This window comes from Eumetopias jubatus, unplaced genomic scaffold (genome assembly GCF_037043125.1).
Source record: "Eumetopias jubatus isolate StellerSeaLion01/CBP00866 unplaced genomic scaffold, mEumJub1_p1.0 scaffold_1, whole genome shotgun sequence".
NCBI lineage: Eukaryota > Metazoa > Chordata > Mammalia > Carnivora > Otariidae > Eumetopias > Eumetopias jubatus.
In genome coordinates, this window is record NW_028274807.1 from 80,344,944 (window position 1) to 80,370,270 (window position 25,327).

The window sequence follows — 25,327 nt, forward strand, 5'->3', positions numbered from 1 at the left end:
GCAAACATCCTAAAACGGGAACTAAATCATTCTCTTGTTTAAACACCTCTGTTGCTGTCTCACCATGCACAATATTGAAAAATCCAGCTCCCGAGCCTGCCTTCTAATGCTTTCCAGTTTGTCTCCAACTTTTCATTTCTCATATAGTTTAGGCTTCATGGGGAAACTGGACCTTGGTGCCTTACTTGGGCCCCTAGCTCACCCTCTCCTTCCTTTCTCTGTTGTGGAAATCCTGCTCATCTTTAAGGTAAACTCAAACCCTGTCTCCTCCATGAATCCACGCAGTGTGGGACCATTAGTTTTGTACCCAGGTTGACTTGGATTCTAATCCTGACTCTCTCTCTCTTTTAACATTTGGAGTCCTCTACCCACCAGGGGGGATACATTTTCATTTGTGGATATGATCACCAGCCTTGGGCTTATGAATGTCTTAATAGTTGGAGGCCTTACTGATGCATGTTTTCTGGGATACCTCACAATCGCTCTTAATTATTCTTAAAATGATTATAGCCACTACCCCAAACCTCACTCAAGAAAGTCAAGAGATTTATCAGTAATAGAAAGTTACTGCCATGGGGCCCCTGGGTAGCTCAGTCTGTTAAGGGTCTGCCTTCGGCTCAGGTCATGGTCTCAGGGTCCTGGGATTGAGTCCCAATCCGGCTCCCTGCTCAGCGGGAGTCTGCTTCTCCCTCTGCCCCCCCCCCCTTCGCTCTCTCTCTCAAAAAAAAAAAAAAAAAAAAAGAAAAGCTCTGGCCACAGCCCAGGCTGCCACCTTCCGGCCGGATATTCCAGAGGTCAGTTTAACTGATACTTTAGAATCATGGGTTCATGGCTTGGAGCAGGCACAGCGGGCCTAGAAGTTATGATGAGTAGTTTTACCAAAACTGTTAACAAAATAGCTGACTACCGCCAGGGCCATCAGAGACCAACAAAGGGCTTGAGACGCCCTAGCTCAGGTGGTCCTCCGCAACAGTAATCAGGGCTCTCTGTCTGGGTATGTCACTTAATCTGAGACTCAGATTTTTTCATCTGTTAAATAAAGACAAAAATACCAACCTTGCCGGATTGTTGTGAGGGGTAGAGATAATGGGCATATAGTAGGCGCTCAATAAAAAGTAATTTTCATTATTTCTGTGGTCACTATGACCGTCCCACCGCACTTGATTGGAGCACTGGCTGTATTTGCTTTGTATCACACAGCTGGGGGTGGACAAGAGAGTGTCGAGCGCTAGACTGCAAGCTCGCTGTAGGCAGGGCTTGTGAATCACCCCTGGATCTCCCAGCGCCTGGCAAAGAGCCTGCAAATAAGCAAAGAAAGAGACAGAGGTAAACATGGAAAAAGATGCGCAGACGGAAGGAGGGCAGACGCACTTCTAGAGCTGCCGCAAGACAGGTTTTGGCTAGAATCTCGGTTGGAATCTCTACAGGCCAGCTCCGCGCGCGGAGCCCGGCCCGGGGGCGGGGCCGGGGTCCAGGGGCGGGGCTTGGTGCCGACCCCGCCCCGGTCCGTCCGTGAATGCGCTCCGCAGGCGCAGGCCGCGCGCAGCCCCGGGCGGGGAGCTGCCTGCAGGTTTCCCGCGGCTCGGCGGGTCCGAGAGCGGGCGCCGAAATGCGCCCCCTGCTCGGCCTCTTGCTGGTCTTCGTCGGCTGCACCTTCACCCTGTACTTGCTGTCGACGCGACTGCCCCGGGGGCGGACCCTGGGCTCCGGCAAGGAGACCGGAGGCAGGTGCGTGGCGGGGGCCGCGGTTCGGGTCAGAGGAAGGGAGCCAGGTCCGAGGAGGGGGTCTGGGAGTGGGAGATTCGGTTCCGGGAGCGGAGGCGTCGGGGGCAGGGGGTTCGGTTCTGGGACTGGGGATCGGGGTCTGGTGGCCCGGCCGCATCTGTCCGGTGTCGGGTCGGCGGGGTGGATGGGAGTCGGGGCCCTGGCTGGAGCTGCCGGCTGCCGGCTGCGCGGTGTGCAGTTTGGGCGGGCGATCCGTGGCTTTGCACGCAGGGCGGTGATTTGCAGAGGGAAACGCGGCGTCTTATCTCCGCGGCGCCCCTTCGCGCGCCTCTGTCGGCGCGGTGGCGTCGCCGCAGGAGCCGTGCGCCCGTCGCCTTCCCGGGCCCAGCCCTAACCCGACCCTCGCCCCAGTGTGGACCCGCAGCCTCCCTCCTTCGTCCTCCCCACCCCATCTCACTTCCGTCGGCTCTGCCCTTGGGGCTTGCAAGCATGCATGGACAACTTTAAATTATTCACGAATTAATGATCAGGTCCGCTGGTCTTCCTGGCTGTCTCTCCTTTTCGCCTTCTCATGACCGACTTGGGGCGGGAGGCGGCACCGCGGGGCTGATTCCCCGGGAGTGTAGCATACAGTTTATAAAGTTTATGGAAGTGTGCGTTGGCAAGGAGGTTACTGGTATTTTAATATGAGGGTAACTGTGTTCAGTTACAGTATTCTTTTGCCCTAGTTGAGAAGGCTGTGCTGTGGATGTCAGGCATACTAAGAGAAACATTCTGATGACAAGTAGGCGGGTTTGCTCATAATTGATCATTGATGGATTCAAGGGTTACTCTTTTTTTTTTAAAGATTTTATTTATTTATTCATGAGAGACAGAGAGAGAGAGAGGCAGAGGGAGAAGCAGGCTCCCGAGAAACAGGGAGCCCGATGTGGGGCTCGATCCCAGGACTCTGGGATCATGACCTGAGCCGAAGGCAGACACTTAACCATCTGAGCCACCCAGGTGCCCTCAAGGGTTACTCTTATCTCAGAGGCAAGGTGGCCTTTACACTGTAACCCTTGTACAGGGTTCAGAACGAACTAAGGGCCAGATAAAGAGTTGGGGGGAAGCCTCTTTGAACGGGTTGGTTTCAAGCCTAATATGTTATCAAGAAGCTTATGTTTATGGTATGGGACAGATATACTTTCCCAGGGAATCTTTAATTGGCCTGTTAGGGAATGATAAAACAGTCTTTTTACCTAGTAACTGGGGAGCATTGTGAAGTTTCAATTGTCCTTGGGCTGAAGCTTGTGGGGGAGGGGGCGTTCCATGAAGGGAAGGCAATTTAGGACATTTAGTTCCTGCCTGAAAATGAATGCGTTTGCCTCTTAAGAATACATCATAAAACCTGAGAACTAAAGGGGCACTTACCACTCATTTTTTCCTGTAAGGAAACTGAGGCCCAGGGACTAGCCCGAGATCACACTGCTGGATAGCAGCAGAGTTGAGATGTTAACCCAGGTTTTGCTTCCCAAGAAGCAAGCTCTTCTGTCTCCCTCTGCTGTGTGGTATCAGGTCCCCTGTCACCCTGGGCTCCCAGTATGTGTATGTTCCTAGCCAACCAGTTGATGGGCACATTTATAAACCTACTTTGGAATGAAGACACAAGTGACTTTCCTAGGTACTAGGCCGATCTGGACTCAAGTTTCCATGCGCTTTTCCAAATCCCCAGGTCACTGTGGTTCCCCTCAGACCTGGCGGAGCTGCGGGAGCTCTCCGAGGTCCTTCGAGAGTACCGGAAGGAGCACCCGGCCTACGTGTTCCTGCTGTTCTGCGGCGCCTACCTCTACAAGCAGGGCTTTGCCATCCCTGGCTCCAGCTTCCTGGTCAGTGCCCTGCCCTCCTTCTGTGCCCGCCAGGAAACCACCTTCTCTCTTTGCAGGGGGGCCCTTAGGCTGCAAATCACACAGTCCAGAGGAAGAGTACTGTTGCGGGCATTTGTCGACAGCCTCCCCTGGGTCAAACACTGTCCTAGTTGCTTTCCTGACCTTATTTAACTCTCCTAGCAGCCTTAGCGTGTGGGCGTCATGATCCCAGTTTACAGATAAGGAAACACTGCGGTGGGAAGGCACTGTCCGAGGTGACAGGGAGAGGAGGGGCGGGGCTGGGGGGCTGAACCTGTGTCTGCCTGGCCCCAGAGTCGGCCTCTCCTCTTGTTTCCAAGGCCTTGATGGCTGCGCGCTGTCCCGGAGACACACACACAGTCCGGGCTGGGTCGGCTGTTACTCTCGGAGCTTCTGTAACGTTCTCCATCTTGGCACCGTTTTCTCTTACTTTTTGAAAATCCGTGTTCTCCACTAGTCTTTGAGTTCTTTGAGAACCGGGCCCATTCCTGATTCTTGGCTTTGTGTTTCTTTGCCCGGCTCAGGGAATTGCCTTCACAGATGTTTGACGAACAAATGCAAGATGTTGATGGTGATGTGAGGCTGGAGAGGCCGGGGAGACCTCCCTGCGTGGGGAGGGTGTGAGGAGGACGACAAGTCGTCCTGGATTTCCCAGGCGGCCCCTCCCACCGCCCTCGGAGCCGCGGCGCTGGGCCTGGGCATGCGCTCTGGCTGCGGGCTGCTTCTGTTCAGTTGCTGCCTGAGGCTCTAAGGAAGAACCTTGCTGTCCTCCCCGCGGCATTTTCAGCTGTTTCGTGTGTGTGTGTGTGTGTGTGTATTTTAGGGCTTGGGGTTGAATCTCAGCTGGGTTACCACGGGCAACCCCTTTAACTTCTCCAACCCTGTTTTCTCATCTGGAAAATGGGGCTACTCCTATGCGTTGTCGCGTGGAGGGTTAAATGGAATGGTGCGTGGAGAGCACTTGGCTCGGTGACAGTGCCTGGCGCACAGTGGCCCTCAGCACTTGTTGAATGACTGAGTGACTGAGCAGGAGACCTTGAAAGCTTCCTTCCGCCCTGCTTTTTTCTCCTGCCTTGGCATCTTTTCTCTACTCCAGGCTCGGGCTGGAAACTGGAAGAAAAGCAAGCATGTCCATGTCAAGAGAGACAGGGAGGTGTGTGGTGCTTGAGGTCTGGGACTGACTTCTTGGGGGTGCCTCTGTAGCTGCCTTCCCTCCTTTTTTTTTAAGTAGGCTCCATGCCCAACATGGGGCTTAAACTTACCACCCTGAGATCAAGAGTCAGAGGCTCTACCGGCTGAGCCAGTCAGGCGCCCCCTGCCTCCCCTCTTGAGCTGATCCCTACTCAGGGCAGAGAGTCAGATGCTACCTGGGAGTGAATCCTGTCTCTGCCTAGTGAAGGAGCTTGGGCACAATACTTAATCTCTCCCCGCGAGAATGGTGTAAGGATGGCATATGACACAGGGTCGTTGTAAGGATGAAATAAGACATGTAGTCAAGCACTTCAGCTATAGTAGGTGCTCATCAGACCCCCACCTTCTCACTTGGAAGTTCCCCTTTTACTTTCTCTCTTGGATCCCATGTTTGGCAGGGTGACGTCTACCGGCCAAACTGTATTTAGGATGTATTTGTTCACTTTTTATTTTTCTTAATCTAAGACTTTTTTGAGTGTCAGCTAGAGCTCTGGTCAACGTGGAACCCCCAGTGTTCTCTACCTCAGATGTAATTCCAGCAGGAAGCAAAGAAAGAGGATGTTTTATATAGCTTGGGTGGTCTTACTGAAGGAAAATTCACGGTTTCTGTTCATTTAAAATGGTAACAATAATGTGTGAGTTGCATTTCTCCCTTCTTGGAGCACTGGTGATCGCAGAACCTCCCACAGCCCATGCAGCAGGCCGGGGGGCTGTATACCCGTGTTGTCCCAGAGAATGTTCTCCTGCCTTCTGAAGTGTTCACCTCATCACTGTTTGGAAGGTGAAGAGACCAAGGCCAGGGGTACAGTTCCCAGCCCTGTCATCACTGTTCATTCACCCCTTTAGAATGGGAGTTGGGTTTGGGTTGGGAAAATCACTGGAAGAGGAGGGAACCTGTGACTCTTTGGCCCCAGTATAAGGTGACTGGTAGCCAGCAGATGTTCTAATGGCTGAGGGGTTTGTTTTATTTTTGCAGAATATTTTAGCTGGTGCTTTGTTCGGACCATGGCTGGGGCTTCTGCTGTGCTGTGTGTTGACATCAGTGGGCGCCACGTGCTGCTACCTGCTCTCCAGTGTCTTTGGCAAACAGCTGGTGGTCTCCTACTTTCCTGAGAAAGTGTCCCTGCTGCAGAGGAAGGTAAGGGGAGGGGCTGCAGCTGAGTGCTGGGCCCCCTGACGGTCACCTCAGGGCTCTGAGGGGTGTGCAGGCAGGAATTTCCCACCATGGTCCTCCACCCTGCTTTGGAGCTCTTAGGGGCTCCTTTTGGTCTGTTCATGACGCACAGACCTGGGATCAAATTCCGGCTTCATCATTATGTGCTCTGTGACTTTGGGCAAGTTCCTGACTTCTCTGAGCCTCAGGTACTTCCATTTTATTTTATTTTATTTTTTAAAAAGATTTTATTTATTTATTTGACAGAGGCACAGCAAGAGAGGGAACACAGCAGAGGGAGAGGGAGAAGCAGGCTTCCCGTGGAGCAGGGAGCCTGATGCGGGGCTTGATCCCAGGACCCCGGGATTGTGACCTGAGCCTAAGGCAGATGCTTAATGACTGAGCCACCCAGGCACTCCGGTACTTCCATTTTAAAAATGAGGAAAACGGGCGCCTGGGTGGGTCAGTCGGTTAAGTGTCTGCCCCTGTCCCAGGGTCCTGGGATCGAGCCTGCTTCTCCCTCTTCCTCTGCTACTCCCCCTGCTTGTGCCCTTTCTCTCTGTCAAATAAATAAATAAAATCTTAATTAAAAAAAATGAGGAAAACAGTCTCTACCCTGGAGGGTTGTTGGGAGATTCAGGAACAGAATATGTGAAGTATCTAGAACAGTGCTTGGTGCTATCAGATTTTCATTACCTAGAGATTCTCTGCTTCTTAATGGCCTTGTCTTTTTTGGCTACAGGTGGAGGAGAATAGAAACAGCCTGTTTTTTTTCTTGCTGTTTTTGAGACTTTTCCCCATGACACCAAACTGGTTCTTGAACCTCTCAGCTCCGATTCTGAACATCCCGATTGTGCATTTCTTCTTCTCTGTTCTGATTGGTAAGAAGCTGGTGGGGTAAGTCTGAGTCTTCAGCATTGCCATGTCGGAGGCCTACCCACATGGGCCTGTGTCTGCCTCTGAGAGCCCAGGTTTGTGAAGAACAGCGTCAAGAGTTGCGACCTCCAGTAATTATTCCTGATTTCAGATCTGCTCAGGGCTGAACAGAAAACCCATAAAAATACTTTTGGGAAAAGTAAGGATTGTTCATTCCACAGCGGTATTTAGCGCCTGTTGTGTGGCCAGCACTGTGCTAGGCGCTGGGGTTGGTAGCATCATCTGTGGAAAATGAGTCACTTGGCCCTTAGCAATGTCTCAGGAAATGCTAGCAGGAAAGCAGAGCTGGAGTGAGGGTGTGTGGGTGAAAAAAGGGTGGAGGCTGAAGAAAGGAGCAGAGCAACTTGGCCAGGTGAGGGGCTGGGACCAGAGCATTGTTTCTCCAAGTCTGGGCCTTGGATCACCTTTATCAGCGTGGTGATGTGCTAGCAGCCCATAAAGTCAGTGACTGTTGTATTCACACTGGAGGTAAACCACCCTCTTTAAGCCTAAGGCAAGGAGTGCTTCTCTTAAACCTACTTGAGAGCATGGAGAGAAAGACTGACTACTCAGGACTTACAGGTCGGACGTAACAAATCTGTGGTTGAGTAGCTGCTATTAATAGGGAACGCTTGAGAGAGAAATTGAGATCTTAAGTCGAAGCAAAATCGACCACAGCTCATTCCAGTCATATTGGCTTTCGGACAAAGTGTCTTGGTTCCTCAGTTAGCAGCCTGTGATTACCTAGGTGGCAGGAGGCCGGGAAAGACTCTGGAGACCGGGCTTCCAGTCTCCTCTCTGACAAGCTGTGTGACCTTGAGTGCTCTGTGATCTTGAGGCATTGTCTACTGTAGGGGAGGACTGGGTGATCAGGGGGTCCCAAACCAATTAGTCTCAGGAGGGGCGGTCAGGAGAAGCTGTTACGATGCGTTTTACTCCAGGCCCAGGTAACCAGAATCTTGGGGGAGGATGTGTTTTTAACAGCTTCCCCAGGGGATTGTTAAACAGCCAGCCTGTCTGGCCACCAGTCAGACTTCTCGGGGATCCAGTGGATTTGATGATCTCTCAGAGACAGTATAGAACGTGGAAGTAGTGCTATTTCTAAGAAACTTGTTTTTATCTTATGCATATTATAAATCTCATAATGTTGGTGCCTCTCATTACTTAGGCTGTTGGGTCCTCAGAACCCAGTTTGAGGGCACTTCTAGCAAATGTGTGAACCTTACACTTTTTCGTACTAACCGTATCTCCTGATTTCTTGAAGGATATCTTCATTTATTTTTGTGTTTCCTATTAAAAATATTTTTATCTTATTGTAGCACATGCATTTTTTGTAAGTCATCTCAAGTCTTTTTGTTAAACAGGGCAGTTTATGGGAAGTGAGGAAAGGAGGGGAAGAGGTGGAGAGGGGAAAGAGGTAATGTGCTTAGGGGTCAGGAGTTGGGCAAAAAAAATCTGGAGTCATGGTTGTGAATTCCTGGGGACGTTTCTGAGGGGTTATTGTTTCTCATCTTGCTGCTCCTGGTAACAGGCTCTTTCCCTTTCTTCCAGGTTTGGTCCCGTACAATTTTATCTGTGTGCAGACAGGTTCCATCCTGTCAACTCTTACCTCCCTGGATGCTCTCTTCTCCTGGGAAACAGTCTTTAAGCTTTTGGCCATTGCCCTGGTGGCCTTAGTTCCTGGAACCCTCATGAAAAAATTTAGTCAGAAGGACCTGCATTTGAATGAAATAAGCAACGCTAATCACCTAAATAGTAGAAAAGACACGTGATCTGGGTTGTTTGCCACGTCCCTGGACTCTGTTGCTTATTTGTGTACTGGTGTGGTCCTCTGCAGCCCCTCATTGTTTTTAATTACCCTCAACAGGTGATTTGGACACTCTTCATCTGTGTGCAGCGTTTTCATGAAGGACTTTCTGTGCTCTAGAAGGGGGATTGTACCAGGTCCTCAAACCAGTCCTGGCTTAGCAGGACACTCTGTGAAACGGATGGCTTTCTAGAAAATCCTATTTATATTCTATTGAATAACAAGGAACTCAGGGTGGTCTGTTGTATTTGCCTCTTGCCAAGCCCTGAGCTGCCTTAGGAGAAGACGCTGATTGTCCTTGTCCAGAGTTGCCTCTTTCGCTAAGTGGTAGGCTGTTGTGATAGGTGTTCTCCTGGTATGTCCCTAGTGGGTGTTCTTGGTATAAATGATGACGTGAACCCACCTCACTGACATTACCCTTCATCTTGTTAGCCTCTCGAAGAGTATTGTGTACTATTTTTTTGCTGATGAGCTACCTCTTCCATAAACCAAGGGAAACAAGCTGACGAACAGCGCAGCACTTGCACGTACAGCTCAAATGCACAGTGATCTCCGTGATGCTCTTTGTGTCCAAATGCACTGACGTTACCATATATGTCCAACCTCTCAGTTGCATGTCCTGACAAATAAGCTGATTGCAAATAGATTAAATATGAATGCAGCAAACTCTATGTTGCAGGTGTGTTCTGGAGAAATTCCTACCTGTCTGAATGGGGCAGCGTCCTTGGCTCACTTGAACCAAATGACTGTCAGTACATTTTCTAATCTCTCCTTTCTGTGTATGAATCCTTTCTCCATCCTCCTGCTAGGAGAATGGATTCAGTACACTGAGCTATCAGCCAGTGTGCCCTCTGTATTTTTTTTCATGTTGTCATTTGTCGAGAATAACTGAGGAATACTTTTATCTTTTAATCCAAAGAGGGAAACTTGGTTTTGGATTACTTTGTCGTGTGACGTTTTAACGTTCTGAAGCTGTCATGGCTTCTTGCAGCTGCGGTGTTGAATGGGCACAGGCCTGGGTTAATGCTGCCAGGGACACAAGGACCTTGGCACCTAAACTGACCAGCTCTGGGATCCTGGGCCCTACAGGAGTAACTCATCGTTTCTTACCAGAACTGTTGCCTTTGGGCATCACCTGCTGGGTTTTGATCTGGTTTGGCCAAAGTCTTGCCAAGGCTTTCACTTGGCCCACTGTTCTACATGCATTCCTGAGAATGCTCCTGTTCAGTAGGAGGCATCAGTTCCCAAGCTGTGCTTTAGGGACATGGTATGATCCAAAAAAACACAACAAGGGCTTCGTTTTTAAAGATGTGTTGCTTTCAAAGAAGCTCGGTAACGAGTGGGGGGTAAGGAGAAGGAGTGTGTGAAATCTGTAGCTTTTTGTGTCCTGGAGGAGGAGGAGGGAAGGGGGAAACCAGTGTCTTCTACACTATTGCAAGTTTGTGCCCTTTGCCCTTCACAGGATCCTTGTATTTGTCTCTCCCCCCATGATTTTGCTACAATGTGCCTTACCAGTTGTGAGTTTACAGGTAAAGCAATTTCCCAAATAAATGGATATTAACGTTCTGTGTGGTGTGTGTTGGACATGTTGCTAACTTTCCATTCCCCTTGCCGGTGGGAATCAGGATTGGCTGAAAAGCAGACGATCCAAGATGGTATTTGAGCTTTCCACTCTTGGGAGGCTTCTCACCACTATGATTCTTTGGATGCCCGATTTTTGTTTTCCCCTTTTCCTTCTCGGCACTCACTCAATAGTGGGGTCACTAGGAACAGAGGAGGAACTATGAGATGGGCAGCGGGGAAGCCGTGGGAAGGCAGGAGGGCACCTGTCCAGGCTGTGACAAAACAAGAAGAGACTATGAGGAAAGAAAACGATGGTTTCCCTTCCTTCCGTGGGTGTGTCTGCAACAACAGAGCCACAGAAACCAGCTTCTCCACCCCCGGCTCTCCTGGCTGCAGGACACCCTGCCTGTCGAGTCTTCCCTTCCCGAAAGCTCTGACAAGTACCGGGACGGGTGAAGGCAGCTGTCAGGACCCACACAGCACCTTAGGAAAAGACAGGACCAGAAAGGAGTGAAGCACAGTTTTTGTTTAATTCCATGCATTGGTTTGCTTCAATCGTCACTCCCATTGCCCTCACCGTACAATTGCTCGGTACAAATGGAGCTGGCGTCCGAAACCACAGGGAGCGGGGGACTGACGGGACTGGAGACCCCAGGGAGACAGATGAGGAAGCTCATTTTGAGACTTAACCACAGGAAAGAATTTGCTCCAAACTGATAGGAACTCCAATTATTGCAATAAAGAATCCGAGTGGCGGAGAGCCGCCCAGGTGATACGGTCCCTAAGGGTCATCTTCCTAAGAGCTGGCACATTCTGACTGTGGGGCCCTCTGCGTGGCACCATCGGAGGACCCTTTACGCCAGGACACCGGGCAGCAACCTGGGGCCAGGGGCCAGCGCTCCCCTGAGTGCGGTGAAGTGGCTCCAGGGAGTAAGCCTGCCATTCGGCCAAAGGTTTCCTTACAGCGGCCTTGAATCCACGTAGGGGCCTGTCTCTGTGAAATCCTGCCACGATGCCCTCATCATGTGACAGTTAACAGACGCCTTAACCCCAACTCCTTGGAGGTAACCCTGTTTCTCAAAGCACTGCTTTGAGAGCTCCCCTTCTGCCATTTGTCCCTGAGAAGTGTTCCGGGTTCCAGAAGGGTCTTCCACTTGGCAACCTGGTTCATTCCAGTTTGAATAGGCGCTGCAATATTGGCTGTAGCATGCAAACAAGCCGACTAATGTAATTCTTATGTGCTAGTCTATGAGGTCGGTAACATTGGTGGTAGGAGTATACTAGGGCATTTATTCTATGAAATCAGCAAAGAAGAAAAATCTTGCTGCCTGGAAAGGCACTAAATTCATACTGACAGTACAAGTCAAAGTCTTAAAAAGAATATCACATTGTTTTGGTACATTAGCCTCACGGAGTCTAAGAAAGAAGCAAGTAACTGGGACTTAACATATTAACTTTGATCATAGAAGGGGAGGGAGGAACATGCTTACTGAACACAATGAAATGATGTAAATGAAGAGACATTTTGGAATTCCATTCATCAGTGATTGGAAATTATTCAGTTGGAATTGTCATCCAAAAGGGCAGTGGGCGGAAGCAAGTGGCCTTTTTTCCTGCCAATGGTGCTGACCTCCCAACAGCCACATGGTGGGCTCCATAAGGAGGACACTGGTGTGATCCTGTCACTCTCCCTTCAGAGCTAACTCAAGATACCAAACCACCTTGAGAAAATTAATTATGAGCTTAGGATGGGGATGCCAAAACAGATCTCCCCCTACACACCAATTCCAATCAAGTGGGAGTTGTCCCCAGTGCCCTGTTGTGAGAGGTTCTGAGGCTGTGGAAAGAATATGGTGATCAATAAATAACACCAGTCTTGGGTGTTCAGGGTGGAGGTGGTAGATGGCAGTATGCAGTAGTATTTTGGTTTCTGACTTAGTGGAAAAACAAAACAGCACCCTATACTGCAGGGCAGGGCAGGGCAGGAATTCCTTGGATTCCAAATATGTTCTATTCTGGAGAGTTCAGTTCCAGAAAGTTCAAGTGGGAACATTTTACGAAAAGGGGGAAAACTTGAGACAAAAGGGCGTGGGGATAAAAAAGTAAATTATTTGATCAATAAGGCTGCATTCACATGGAAAGGATGTCAATTCTTCACAGTAGGGGAGGGCATTTAAAATTGGGTTGGTACCAGGAAAATCCAATACCATCACATCTATTACTTGGGGTAAGAGGGAAATTTAGCAAAAATGAGGCCCTGAAATGTATGTCTAGTACTTACTAAGTCCTACTTTAAAAATCCTTTAATTCTAGAAGGATGATTTGTTGATACTAAAGTTTTTAAATATCTGAAATTCAAGTAGGCTGTACCAAATCATCTTCCAGCAGAGCCAGCTAGCATCTCTACCCTTTTTGAGTAGGAGCTCCCACAATCTTGCAAACAGGTTGAAACTTCACTGGCGGTAAGGTCTATTATCATTTCAAAGTGGATGTCGGCTTCTCAGTCCCTCTGCTAAGCCATTTTAATAGGAATTGTTATCAGAGGACATGATCTAGAAATAGATGAAAATCAGAACCAAATGTTCATCTGCAAGACAAAACCCATTATCTTGCAGTCAGTCAAAAACAGATGCTAAATGAATGTGAACGCTCGTCCCAAGGGGGTTAAACTTTCAATCAACACTGAAGCTTGAAATCATAGTCAAGTGAGGCTCCTTACAGCATGTTGCACGGTCTTGAGGACTGAAGAATCCACTCTTCGACTCCCTGAGCTCTGGATGCAGCACTCTTCAGATGACTGTGGAGTTGTTCTCAAAGAAACACACACCGCTTCACAACTGCCCTGGTTAGCTCAAGGCAGGCAGTGAAGGGCCAGGCTGGGATAGAGAAGGCTTTTAACTTAGATTATGGACACTGTTCTCTTCTGAAGCCTCTAGTCACTTCTACTAAAAATAAAAATGTTCAATGTGGAACTTTATTCAACTCTTGACAATACGGTGAATGACTAAAGATTCAGCACTGTGCTAGCCTAGCATGCTCATAACAGTAACCCAGATGGGTATGTATGGCATAATCAGGACAGGCAGTCAAGACGGTAATTCAAAAAAACATCAAAATTATGAGGTATCAGGTATCAGATTTTCTAGGAAGACCATCACTGAAAGGTGTTAAGACAGAAGCTGACCCCCTCCTGTTTCTCTTTTGCCACTAGAGGTGGGTAAGACCGGGATGAGCTGAAGTATGTTTTATGCTGGAGAGAAAGGGGATGTAGACTTGTAGCCTCTCTGTTCCCAGAAGCAACGAAGCAGCGAGAGTCACAAGACAGTGTGGGTCTAAAGTCCAAGGATGGAAACTCTGGCCTTTCAAGGTACCTTTCCAGCCCTATGACCCTCTACGTGACTAGGCCTCCTTCTAGAATTTCTCTCATCTTTTACCGGATGACATCACAGCTAGGCATTTTATGTCATTCTGTTTTAATGTTTCTTTGCTATTCCCAGCCAGGAGAAAAAAAAGGTTTGGTGCTATGGGACCCAACAGGAAGGAGATGACAAGCTGCTGCCCGCTCCCGGCGCTGCCTGACCTACGGGCCCCGGGCGGTAACCCCCTAGGTTGGTTCCTCCCAGGGCACTAAAACAATTCTCTTTTTGCTTCTAATGTAGTCCCATGATTTTATTTCTTAAGAAACTTGAGAAAGTTTACAGCTTTTGAAGTATTTGTCCATCCACTCAGTCATCTGCTCACCCAGGAGCTTTTAGGATTAAGTCAAAACCACAGTGTATCTACCGGGCTCCAGGGCAGAACCCGCATCCTCAGATGATTGTTGTTGCACACAGAAAATGAGGGAATACAACTAAGATGAATACCAGGGAGCTCCCAAGTGGCAGTTCCATTTTCATTCCTTCATAAAGATCATAAAAAGCCATCATTACTCATGGTTAGCAATACACACAATCATTGTGCTACACTGTAAACCACACCTTCTGATCGACAGAAAATGAGAATAATTATTATAAAATAAAATAACAATGATAATAATGCCATAACTTAAGATCTTTCATGTAGTCCAGCTACAGACTTTATACAAAATGGAATAATTTAATGCAAACAACACTGCTGTCTGTATAAGTTAAACATTCTCCTTCATCCACCCAAGAGCTATAAATTATAGACACTAAATTTTAGATCAATGTCTCAACATAAAGTGTAAACAAATGGAGGGATCAAACAAGCAAAAGGAACTGCTCTAAATTCCCTCCGCCTTTCCTTTTTGGCTGATGCAATCAGTGACACCGAGGGAAGGGGCTGCGACAGTTTTATCTGTGTTGGAAATAGTTCAATACCTGTATGTGTAAGTCTTTCCCAATGTCCACCATGATGCAGTGTCAAAGAGTTGAGCCAGGGTCTTCAGGTCTTGAGCCTAGAGAGGTTGTTTGACAGTAACCTTTCTTGGAGAAAGAGACGGAAACTAGGCCAACACCTGTTTTTATATAAAATTCTAGATAAAAATTTCCTTGAAGCCAAGGCACCATGAAGTACCTTGGGGTGCTTTTCAAAGCCCAGGACCCCGGAGCCAAGCAGGACCTCATGCCTTGGACAATGTTCGATCTAACTGCTGCTCGGCATCAGTTGTTCTTTCCAGAAATTTCCAAATCCAATTGTTCCAAACTGCATTGATCCGGAGTGCAGTAAAATACACCTTACAAGTTGCATTTAATGAAAATGCTGTTGTGGTGGGAAAGGGGTTGCCTTTCGCCAGTTGCTTATTTTGCCTTTATGCTGCTAGTGGTAGCCAGGCACTAAAGCTTCCCGGAGAGAATGAGTTAATGAATGAAAACGAGGGGGGTGGCTTGGGGTTGGACACTGGACAGACTCACACACATGCTAGCTGCCTTCAAAGTCTGTTCTGTTTGAATCAATATGACTCTAGTAGACAAGCAACCTGGTTCCACAGAGGGGCGGTCCCATCTTCTGCACAAAGTGGAACTGAGACACTGTTAGAATGTACTTTCACAAATTCCACATTTGCTTTTCTAATACTGTTGTAAATCCCCTTTTTCTCTTATCAGCACCCCACCCCTGGCCTTTTTGCCTAAAGGAAGTGGTCAACAGGTGCAAAGGAAATAGGCTACAAGAAAATGGCACTTGAGTCTGAAAAATCAACACACTGGTCAAGGTCACACATTTGTCAAGGTCATGACGATGACGGCATTAAAAAGGGAAGTATTTGTCAAAGACAAGGTTTGACTCTGTCTGTAAGTCTCACTACCAAATGCTGCTTCAGATTTTTAAAATGAAATCAGCTTCCACAGGTGTAGTTGTCTTTTTCCTCCTAGAGGAAGCACATGCCCTCAAAGACCTTGGGTGCAAGTATCTGGTCATTAGTCTTTTCTAGGCCATTTCCATCACCCGTGTGGACAAGCTGGTTGAACTTAATGTGGTCTGTTCACAAGTTACCTGGAATTGCTTTTCCTTTGTTGTTCTGTGTTTTCTAAAATAATCCATATGTCTTGCTCTGGCTCTTCTTCAGCCACTTATGGCCAAAAAACTGGTCCCCTGTTCAAGTAGCAATAATACCTCCTGGCCCCACAAATTCCCAAGGATGTTGCTCCTAAATTCCACTTCTTTCTTTTCTTTCTTCCTTTATCTCTCTCTCACTCTCTCTTTTTTTTTTTTGCAAGAAATTATTGTCTCTCTCTCTCTCTCTGTCATATATAGTTCACTCTTTACAGTACAAAGTGTTAAAATGTCAAACAAAAATAAATATCAATGTTACAGTAGCTAGAATATTCAATAAAATAGATCCCTGCCATTCTTGATTGAAATGTTCAGTGAGACTTAATTTCATTTGGATATTTTTTTCCAGAGATTTGCGAAGTCTCATGTTCCTGTTATTGCAGCTCATTTCTAGGGGTAAGAAAGATGGGGCAGCTCTCTTCCCAGACAAAAAAGCAAGGAGAGAGGGGAAAGAGTCTGGGGGGAGGGGGGAACGATCTGAAATGCCAGTATAGTCATGAGATCTTCAGGATGGGTCTTCCTCCATTACCAAGTAGCAGAGCTGTAGTGTTTATTGGTCCTAACTGTGGCATCAGAACACTCTCCATCGGAAGAGTCACAGTCTGATTCTTCAAACTGCATAGGATTCTGCAAAGTCGAGACAAAATAAAACGTTAATCCGTTTGGGCAATCACTTAGTAAACACGTATCGGACACCTCCCACATGACAGGCACCGTGCTGGGTTGCTGGCTAAGATAAATGAGCCCAGGTCCCGCCCTTGCCGGGTTTCTGGAGAAAGAAGACCTGGAGAGGTGATGACAGTGATGATGATGGCAGTTACAGCAGGACCACCTGAGCCCCGCTTGCAGAGTGTTGGCTATGATCTGGGCACTGCTGTAAGGGCTTTACGTCTAGAAATTCACTTAATCCTCACAAGCACTCTAGGAGACAGATGCCGTCATCACCCCCTTGCAGACGAGGGCACTGACCCACAGAGAGGTTAGCAACTGGCCCAGCGTGGCAGCCAGGAGAGAACCCCGGCGGGGCTTGGCATCCAGGCCGTCGGAGGCCGGGTGTGCACTCTCGGCCACCCTGCTATCCTGCCTCCCAAGACAGGGGCAGTCCTGTGCTGTGCAGGACCTCGAGCGTCCCATGTGCTATGAGAGCATCATCCAGGGGACGGTGAGGACATGGAGGAGCGAGACGGGGTCAGGAGCAGGTGATATTTGACCTAATCTTAGAATGAAGGAGGCCTGAGCCATTCGATGTTGGAGCCTCACTTGGGAGACCTGTCCCTATTGGGGAGCTCTGTGTATCTCTGTACTCCACTTCTTGGAGGCACCTGTTTTATCTCATATACTAAATGATAATTGTAAAGGCTGTAGGGACCCAGGCACACTCTGACCCCAAAGAGCTGCAGTGAGGAAAGGAGGAGGGAGAAGCCCCACCTCATAGCCACGTTCCTCTGCGCACAGCTTGCCCAGAGACATCTGCGTCTTCACGCGGCGCACAGCACACTCCTTGTCAGAGAGCCCGTCTGAATGCGAGGATATCTCAATGGGGATCTCTGGCGTCTGGGACAGCAGGTCATCTAGCTTCTCCGCCAGGCGGTCTTCAAGTTTGTCTGCTAACTCATCAGGACTGTTGGAGTGGTCGCTGGTATTTCCCTCCTCTCCATCAGACACAGAGAAATTCTCAGAGCTAAAGGTGGAATACGACTGGCAGCTGCTGATACAGCGATGGGGCCTAGAACCACAAAGAACCAGAGGATCTTCATCACAGGCACACCTGCTGTTCTTCCCTTGCCTGTCAGTCATAGCCTCGCCGAGAGGTCATCTAGGTTTCTCCCGACCCCTGAGGGAGATTCGAATACAGATGGATGGACACTATTTAATTTTAAAGCAAAAGAGAAGGAAACGTGACTCGCCCTTTTCATTTGGTTCGTATGTTTATGTGGCTAAACACTATATTCCAAAGCCGATGGCTACCACTGGTCTTTGAAAACCTCAGTTGGTCGGGTCACAGCATGGACACGCATGCACGCACGGTGTGGAGCTGTCCTGCTTCTTAGGCACAGGCCTCCCAGATTCTTACACGTAAGAGAGTCTTGGGAGATTCTTGGCCTAACTCCTTTCCCAAACATAAAACTGGAGCCAGAGAAGGAAAGTGGCTTGTTCCAGGCCACATCACCTGAGAATGCAGAGCTGCAGCTTGGGCTGGGTCTACTCAGAGCCCGCTCCATGTCATTCTCTACCTCTCCCTCAACCCCAGCTGCGTTGCCTATTGGGCATGGCAGCCCTGAAAGGCGAAGTGCCTTCGCCCTGTCAGCTGACCCCCAGCAGGGATGAGCTTGGAAGGAACACACACTCTGCAGCTGGGGGCACTTAATGTGTCAGTTAATGGCTCATTCCAGTTAACACGTGAGTTTAGCTCAGATGAGGCCAAATCTGGGGGGGGGCAGGCAGGGGGCGGGATAATTTGCAAAAGTTCATTTCTTTCCCGTTGTTTATTATAAGTAGACTAGTAAATAAGAATGCTGTTAGCTCACATTGGTTTCAAAACAAAACAAAAATAATAAGAAGACGGCCTTTTTCCGCTGTCATTGTCTGATCTTTCTGTATCTCTTAGTACAAAGTGATTTTGATGGCATATGATCTGAGGCTTGCCACTGACCAGGCCAGGTGATAGGCTGAGGTTGGGAGGAGGGGAAAATCAAGGACACCTGAAAAGAGCTCGTGTGGGGAAGGGAAATTAAAGTAGGATTCATACAACATCTCAAGGCTGGTAACAGAAAGGGACAGGGAGAAAAATGATATAATATGAAAAGCAAAACCATGCAGTAAAAACATGAATGTAATTTGCAGCTAAGAAGGGCAGGAAGCCATTAAGTGGGCTGAGTTCATGGTGTGTCATGGGAACAAAGCTGGAAGTAATGTAACTGTGATGTCAGTAGAGTGAGTTCAGAGAATGAAAAGACATTTTACTGGGATCCAATCTCACTGCGTAGGAGAAACCAAGGAGATAATAAGGTAGCAATAGCAATGTGGCAAGAGTAGCTCAGGGGATGAGAACGGATTTCATTTTTGTGCAGTGTGGGGACCCAGAATACAATTTACCAAAGGAGTCTCTTGCTTTGCAGAGAATTCCGGTTTCTGGGCAGGTACACAAGCCTTCCTGGACGGTTCTTAGAGCTCTACTCTTCAAGAACAGACCGTGTACTCACAGAAAAGGCTTTCTTGGAGGAAAACTAGCTTCCCTACTCCTACATGAAGGCAGCTCTTCTTCTAGAAGTAGGGGGATGTGGTCCTTCTTAAATTTAATCCTACCAGCAAAATTATTCTTTCTGGCTAGGCAGGAAGCTACTTTTAAGGCTGGGCTGAAGGACGACTCAGCCTAATTAATTATACTTAATTTGAGGCATAATATCCAAAGGCATGGAGAGTACTATGGACTGAATTGTGTCCACCACCTCCCCCACCCCAATTCATATGCTGAAGCCCTACACCTAGTGTGACTGAATCTGGACATAGGCTCTTAGGAGGTAATTAAAGTCAAATGAGATCATAAGGGTGCAGCCATAATCCCTTGGGACTGTGACCTTATAAGAGGAAGATCTCTTCCCTTCCCTTCCCTTCTGCACCCCTCTCTTCCCTACTACCCCTCTTCCCCCACCACCAACCCTGTAAGGACACAGCAAGAAGGCTGCTGTCTGCAAGCTAGGAAGAGAGTCCTCACCAGGAACCCCGATCCTGGACTTCCCAGCCTCCAGAACTGTGAAAGATAAATTCCCATTATTTAAGCCACCCAGCCCGTGGTATTTTGTTAGAGCAGCCAGAGAGACTAATACAGGGAGGTACACCAGAAACTCATCAAATTATCCCCAAAACAGCATGGCCATCTCTCATAAAATGCCCACTCCATTCTCAATTGTAACCCTGAAGCCGAATTTATGCTCCTTATCTTGAAGTTCCTAAGAAATGAGTTCTGATGAACTAGGATCCGCCAAGCATAGTGAGCAGCCAAAATGTGGCAATGGGAAAATAGGAATGTGAATTTGAATCTCCCGATAAGGTGGTAGTTCGAAGGTGACCTATGACTGAACGGGAGGTATGCCAAACTCAGGATTTTCCCCATTACCCAGAAAGCAGTACATGTGTTTGTTGGTTTTACCTCTGTCTTCGTGGAAATTCAACTTCACTATCTACTTCCCCTTCTTCCTCTTCTGAGGAGTCATCTCCACTCTGAGGAGAACAAGGAGAAAGTGTTTTATCTCAATCTGTCTCTCTCTCTCTCTCTCACATACACACACACACACTCCTTGTAAAAGATTTAATTATAATCAGAAGGCACTGAATAGCAGTTTGCTGAGTGTCATCTTTAAACATATATATTTTCAGGGGAGGCTGGGTGGCTCAGTCGGTTAAGCATCTGCCTTCGGCTCAGGTCATGGTCCCAGGGTCCTGGGATCGAGCCCCGCATCGGGCTCCCTGCTCAGCCGGGAGCCTGCTTCTCCCTCTACCTGCTGCTCCCCCTTGCTTGTGCTCTCTCTCTCAAATAAATAAAATCTTAAAAAAAAAAAACATATACATTTTCATTCAGCAACCTTTCCTCGGTGTCCATGAGGACAGGGTCTGTCCTAGATGCTGGAAGACACACAGAACCGAGTAAATGTGAGTTTTGCCCTCCAGTCGGTAAGGACTCCATGAGACTACCCAAGGTGAGTGATGGGGAGGGGAAACTAGAGAGAAGGTCTTGGATTTGGGGGCAGTCTCTTGTAATCATTGTCATTCATGGTTCCAGGCCCTGACATAGGGACTCCACCAAGAAGTGATCTTTCAGTTCTTCAAAACCCAACAACTACTTTTTCCTTTCTATGTACCAATCACCTTTTCACTAATATTATAGTTACAATGCTCATTTGCACTGCTAAGGCATACATTATTTGAGGGTCAAACCATATCTTGTACCGTATTTCTCATTTCACCATGAATACAAAACAGGTGTGTAATGCATTATGGAGTCAGCATGTTGGTAAGGATGATGGAGCTCTGGTTGGGACATCTGAGGCCTTGGGATTGCCAGGGCTCTGTGATTGATCTGGAAGGCTGGGTAAGTGTCTTGTCTGAGAAGATGATCTTCCTTCACAGGGAAGAGTCCATCTCTCTTCGAGAACATAAGAACAGCCACACTTAAAATCAACTGCCCTTACCCACAGAATCATGATGCACTGGATTAGTACCATCCATTGTGAGGTGGGTAACTGGGTCCAAGTAATTATACCAAAGGTTGAGGATAATTTACTTTTAAAGTCAGTTTTAATATACCATCACCCATCCATTTGTATTCTGATATGCTTTTTTGAGTAGAAAGGACAGGCATGGGGTTATATTGACTGCCAAGATGAACATTTACCCGAGGCACCATGGAAGTGGATCTCGGTCAAGAGAAGTTGAATTGCCTTGTGGGAGTACTGTTCCAATGAGTCCAAATGTATAGGGTGTGCACTCCCTGGCCTGCCAGCCCACAGAGTGCATCAAAATGGCATCAGAATAGTTCAAAGATACATGTTACTCGAGAGCAGACTGGGATGACTGCTAAAGGGTACAGGGTTTCTTTCTGGGATGATGAAAATATTCTAAAATTGGTGATGACTGCATAACTGTGAATAAAAGCACTGAGTGGTACATTTAATGGGAGAACTTTATGATACATGAGTTATAGCTCAATAAAGTTGTTACCAAAAAATACACGTTACTGGCCATATAGGGGTGGGGAAGCAGAGACCAGATTAACCCAAATTCACCACCCAAAACACAATTTAATCTCTGGGAATGCTTTCTCAGCAGCAGCACTGTATGTTGGGGAAGAAATACAGTTCTGAGACAGTAGCTCTGAGCCTCAACTTTTTTTTTAATTGAAGTATAGTTGATTTATAGTATTATATTAGTTTCATGTGTGTAACATAGTGATTCAACAATTGTATATATTATGCTCTGCTTGCCAAAATAAATAGTTATCATCTGTTACCTTACACAGTTATTACAACGTTATTGACTATATTCCCTATGCTTTACTCTTCACCCCTTGTGAGTTATTTTGTAATTGGGGTTTGACCCTCTTAATCCCCTTTACCTATTTCACCCATTCCCCCACCTTCCTCCCCTTTGGCAACTACTAATTTGTTTTTCATATTTATGAATCTATTTCTAGGTCTGTGTGTTTGTTCATTTGCTTTGTTTTCTTAGATTCCACCTGTAAATGAATGATATGGTATTGGTCTTTTTCTGACTTATTTTGCTTAGCATAATACCCTATAGGTGCATCCATGTTGTCATGAATGGCAAGATTTCATTCTTTTTTATGGCTGAGTATATCCCATTGTATATATGTATGAATGTATGTTTACACACACACACACACCCCACATCTTCTTTATCCATTCATCCATTGATGGTTGTTTCCATATCTTGGCCATTGTAAACAATACTGTAATAAACACAGGGGTGCATATATTTTTCCTAATTAGTTATTTTGTTTTCTTTGGGTAAATACCCAGAAGTGAAATTACTGGATCACATGGTATTTCTATTTTTAATTTTTTGTGGAACCTCCATACTGTTTTCCACAGCGGCTGCACCAGTTTGCATTCCCACCAACAGCGCACACGAGTTCCCTTTTCTCCACATCCTCTCCGACTTGTTATTTCTTGTCTTTTTGATTCTAGCCATCCTGACAGGTACGTCAACTTCTTTTAAATGTCTAGTTGACTGAAACATACTCATTTACATTTTAGACCCTTTCATTCCTTCAACGGCACTCCTGATGAATGCTGACGAGATGAAGCAATGCTGAGAACTGAGTGGGTGTTTGCGCTGTACTAAACACTTTTCATACATAATCTTATTTTTAACTCATTAGCAAGATGAGCTAACATTTTTGGAAGGTTGTTACGTGCCGGGTCCTGTTCTAAATGCTTTATATGTATTAACTCACTTCATCTTCACATCAACCAATGAGGCAGGGTCCACTATGCGCCCCATTTATAGACAAGGACACCAATGTTCATAGAGGTTCTAAGTGGAAGAGCCTTGCTTTGAACTCAGATCTCTCTGGCTCCCAGGTTCACTATGGTAGATTGCCTCCAAGCTAATAAACCCTAGGCAGCCAGTGGGTGAGGAGGAGAGGAACAGGTTTCAGTGATGGAGACCTCACTGGGTCATGATGGTTATTCATAAAGGCAGTGTTTTCCAAAATATATTGGTTTTTAAAAATCTTTTATTTTTTCTTAAGTAAGCTCCACACCCAACGTGGAGCTTGAACTCATGACCTCAAGCTCGAGAGTCACATGCTCTGCCGAGTAAGCCAGCCAGGCACCCATCCAAGATACATTGTGAGGAATGCTAGTTCCATGGGGTATTAATAGATGTTATTTTTAAAGCCATTATGGCCAAATAGGTAAGGGAAATGCTGGATTAAACAAGGAACTGTATGATTTTTTAAAGCTTAGGATTTGTCGATGTGCACTAGGAATCTCCAAGAGGGGACAGAGAATACTATGTTTTTCAAACTTGTTTTATAATGGGATCCTTCCTTCTTGCAACATCCATCAGGACTAGGCTAGGGTAGTTCTAGTTTTGATTACATATCCCTAGTATATGGTTATTTATCTATTTCTAAATTAGATACATTTGAATCAGTCCTCTGGTTCAGTAGTTCCTAAAGCGCAGTCTCTAATCTATCCCTTAAGCAGTGGGGCAAGAGAGTATTGAAAGTCAAAGAAACCTCTGTTCATGCTTTCATCATCTCTTCCTTTTACAAAATGGATGCACGATGCAGGTTTTCTAATGTGCACAACATGACGGGCTCTGACATCCCGTGCTGAGGCTGTCATTACAGCTTACCTTTTGCAGGGGCCTTGTGTTTCGAGGTAGCATTGGGGGGGTGATGTGATGAGGGATGCCAAGGGATGACGCAGACCTACAGCCTTTGAATTCATTTTCTTCCATTTCCTCGGAACCTTGGGCATCTTCCGAGAGGGGATTGTGTGCTGGTGACTTGAAAAGGTCGGGGCTCCTCCCCACTGGCTCAGCAGAGGGTATGTCTAGGGACCCACACTGTTCTGGCCTGCACTGGAGGCAGGGCTCATAAGACTCAGCCTGACAACAGCCCCAGGGGCCAGCTGGGCCCTCGTCGGGCTCGGAGCTTCTCCAGCAATCTGCTGCCATGGCCGTGGAGATGAGATCAGGGCTGGAGCCAGGCATCTGTCTTTGAGCATGGTTGCTGAGTGGGCTCCGCAGGGCTGCTGCTGGGCCAAAATACCTCAGGTTGTTGGCGCAGGTCGCAATGTCCTGTCCGTGCATATTGAGTCTGGGATGGTGACTCTGAGACACGGCAGGAGGGGCTTGCTGGTACTGCCGCTGCGGAGGATGATGGTGATGGGGAGAAGGGTACTGGGACGGAGCGTGGTGTAGGTAAGCGGGATGCGGTGAATTTTCCTGCGCTGGCTGGTTTTTCAAGATCCCTGCAAAGTCACCATGGCTGCCTCTGCTATTCCCTCGGCGGTGGCGTGGTTTGCTCCGATATCGGCTCTTGCTGCTTGAGGTGGACATTTTGGGACTTCCGGACAAAGGGGATGCAGCGGGAGCCACCTCCACGCTGGGGATACCTTCAGATCTCAGCAGATCTGGCCTGGGAGGGAAGGAAAGATTTCGTTTTAAACAGAAGAAAACACATTCAAGTTGGGGGAAATGTAACCCAAACCTTAAAATACACACACCCCTTGAAACAGGAGGCACGTATGCAGAGATTTATCTGATGGAGATGACAGATGTGCACAAAGATGTGTATTTCCAAGACATTGATGTTATATACTATAGTTTAAAATAGCAGAAAATTAGAAACAACCTAGATGTCCACCTATAGAGGAGTTCCTTCATTCCTTCTGGATTTTATTCTGTGCCTCACTAGCTGAGGTACCCAATCCCCTTTACATTATAATTCTACCCTACAGGCTTCTCGATCTCTTCCTAACCTCAGCTATCAGCCCAGTGCCAACATGCCAAGGCAGAGGCAAAGGTTTGCCCACGATCAGGAATCTGTCTGATGATGGATCTAGAGGGATCCCACAGAAGATCACAAATCACAGGGATCTGGCACAAGAGAAGGAAACCTCAGGTTAATTAGGCAAGAGGCTAAATTCAGGGACTTTGGTCGAGACATGGTCTCCTTGAGGTCTGGGACTCTGTCCATCCATCTGTGTATGGGAAGGACACTAGCAGGGAGCCTTGCTCACACTCAGTACTCAACCATGTTTAAGGAAGTGGGGAAATGGGGTGGGGACTGAGGAGAGGGAAACAGTACAGAGCCTGGGAGGTTGGACAGAGCCATCAAGAGAAGGGCTTGTGAGGAGTGGCCTGGCATGGTCCTGGCTCCTCTCCTAGTCCTGTTGTCGAGAGCTCCCTGGGCTGGTCATGCAGATCATGTGCAAGAGCGAGCCAGAGCCCACACTGATTTCAGGGTGCACAGGTAAACAATAAATGGTTTCTGAACCGAGGGATGGTACAGACGGAGACTCGAGGACACCAGAGAGCGCCACT

The 25,327-nt window shown here is 47.5% G+C and overlaps 2 protein-coding genes across 3 annotated transcripts in view; one reads left to right on the forward strand and one right to left on the reverse strand.

Annotated features, from left to right (window-relative positions):
- Positions 1 to 1,540: 1,540 nt before the first annotated feature.
- TMEM41A (transmembrane protein 41A) lies at positions 1,541 to 10,240 on the forward strand. Of its 2 annotated transcripts, none has more exons than XM_028101137.2 (5): positions 1,541 to 1,728; positions 3,437 to 3,590; positions 5,776 to 5,937; positions 6,695 to 6,833; positions 8,419 to 10,240. In XM_028101137.2, exons 1-5 carry the CDS (start codon positions 1,610 to 1,612, stop codon positions 8,637 to 8,639), a joined length of 795 nt encoding a protein of 264 aa, XP_027956938.1. In that variant the 5' UTR covers positions 1,541 to 1,609; the 3' UTR covers positions 8,640 to 10,240. The 2 variants fall into 2 exon arrangements, with proteins under 2 accessions (XP_027956938.1, XP_087881274.1); XM_088025148.1 differs by having other exon boundaries at positions 6,695 to 6,849; positions 8,419 to 8,613.
- Positions 10,241 to 16,223: 5,983 nt separating this feature from the next.
- Positions 16,224 to 25,327, reverse strand: part of MAP3K13 (mitogen-activated protein kinase kinase kinase 13) — a 38,611-nt gene continuing 29,507 nt past the window's right edge. The window contains exons 10-13 of the mRNA XM_028101015.1: positions 23,633 to 24,419; positions 19,902 to 19,972; positions 17,180 to 17,477; positions 16,224 to 16,378 (exon numbers count right to left, since the gene is read on the reverse strand). Coding sequence (XP_027956816.1) covers positions 16,277 to 16,378; positions 17,180 to 17,477; positions 19,902 to 19,972; positions 23,633 to 24,419 — 1,258 coding nt within the window. The 3' untranslated portion in view covers positions 16,224 to 16,276. The remainder of the gene's footprint in view (positions 16,379 to 17,179; positions 17,478 to 19,901; positions 19,973 to 23,632; positions 24,420 to 25,327) is intronic.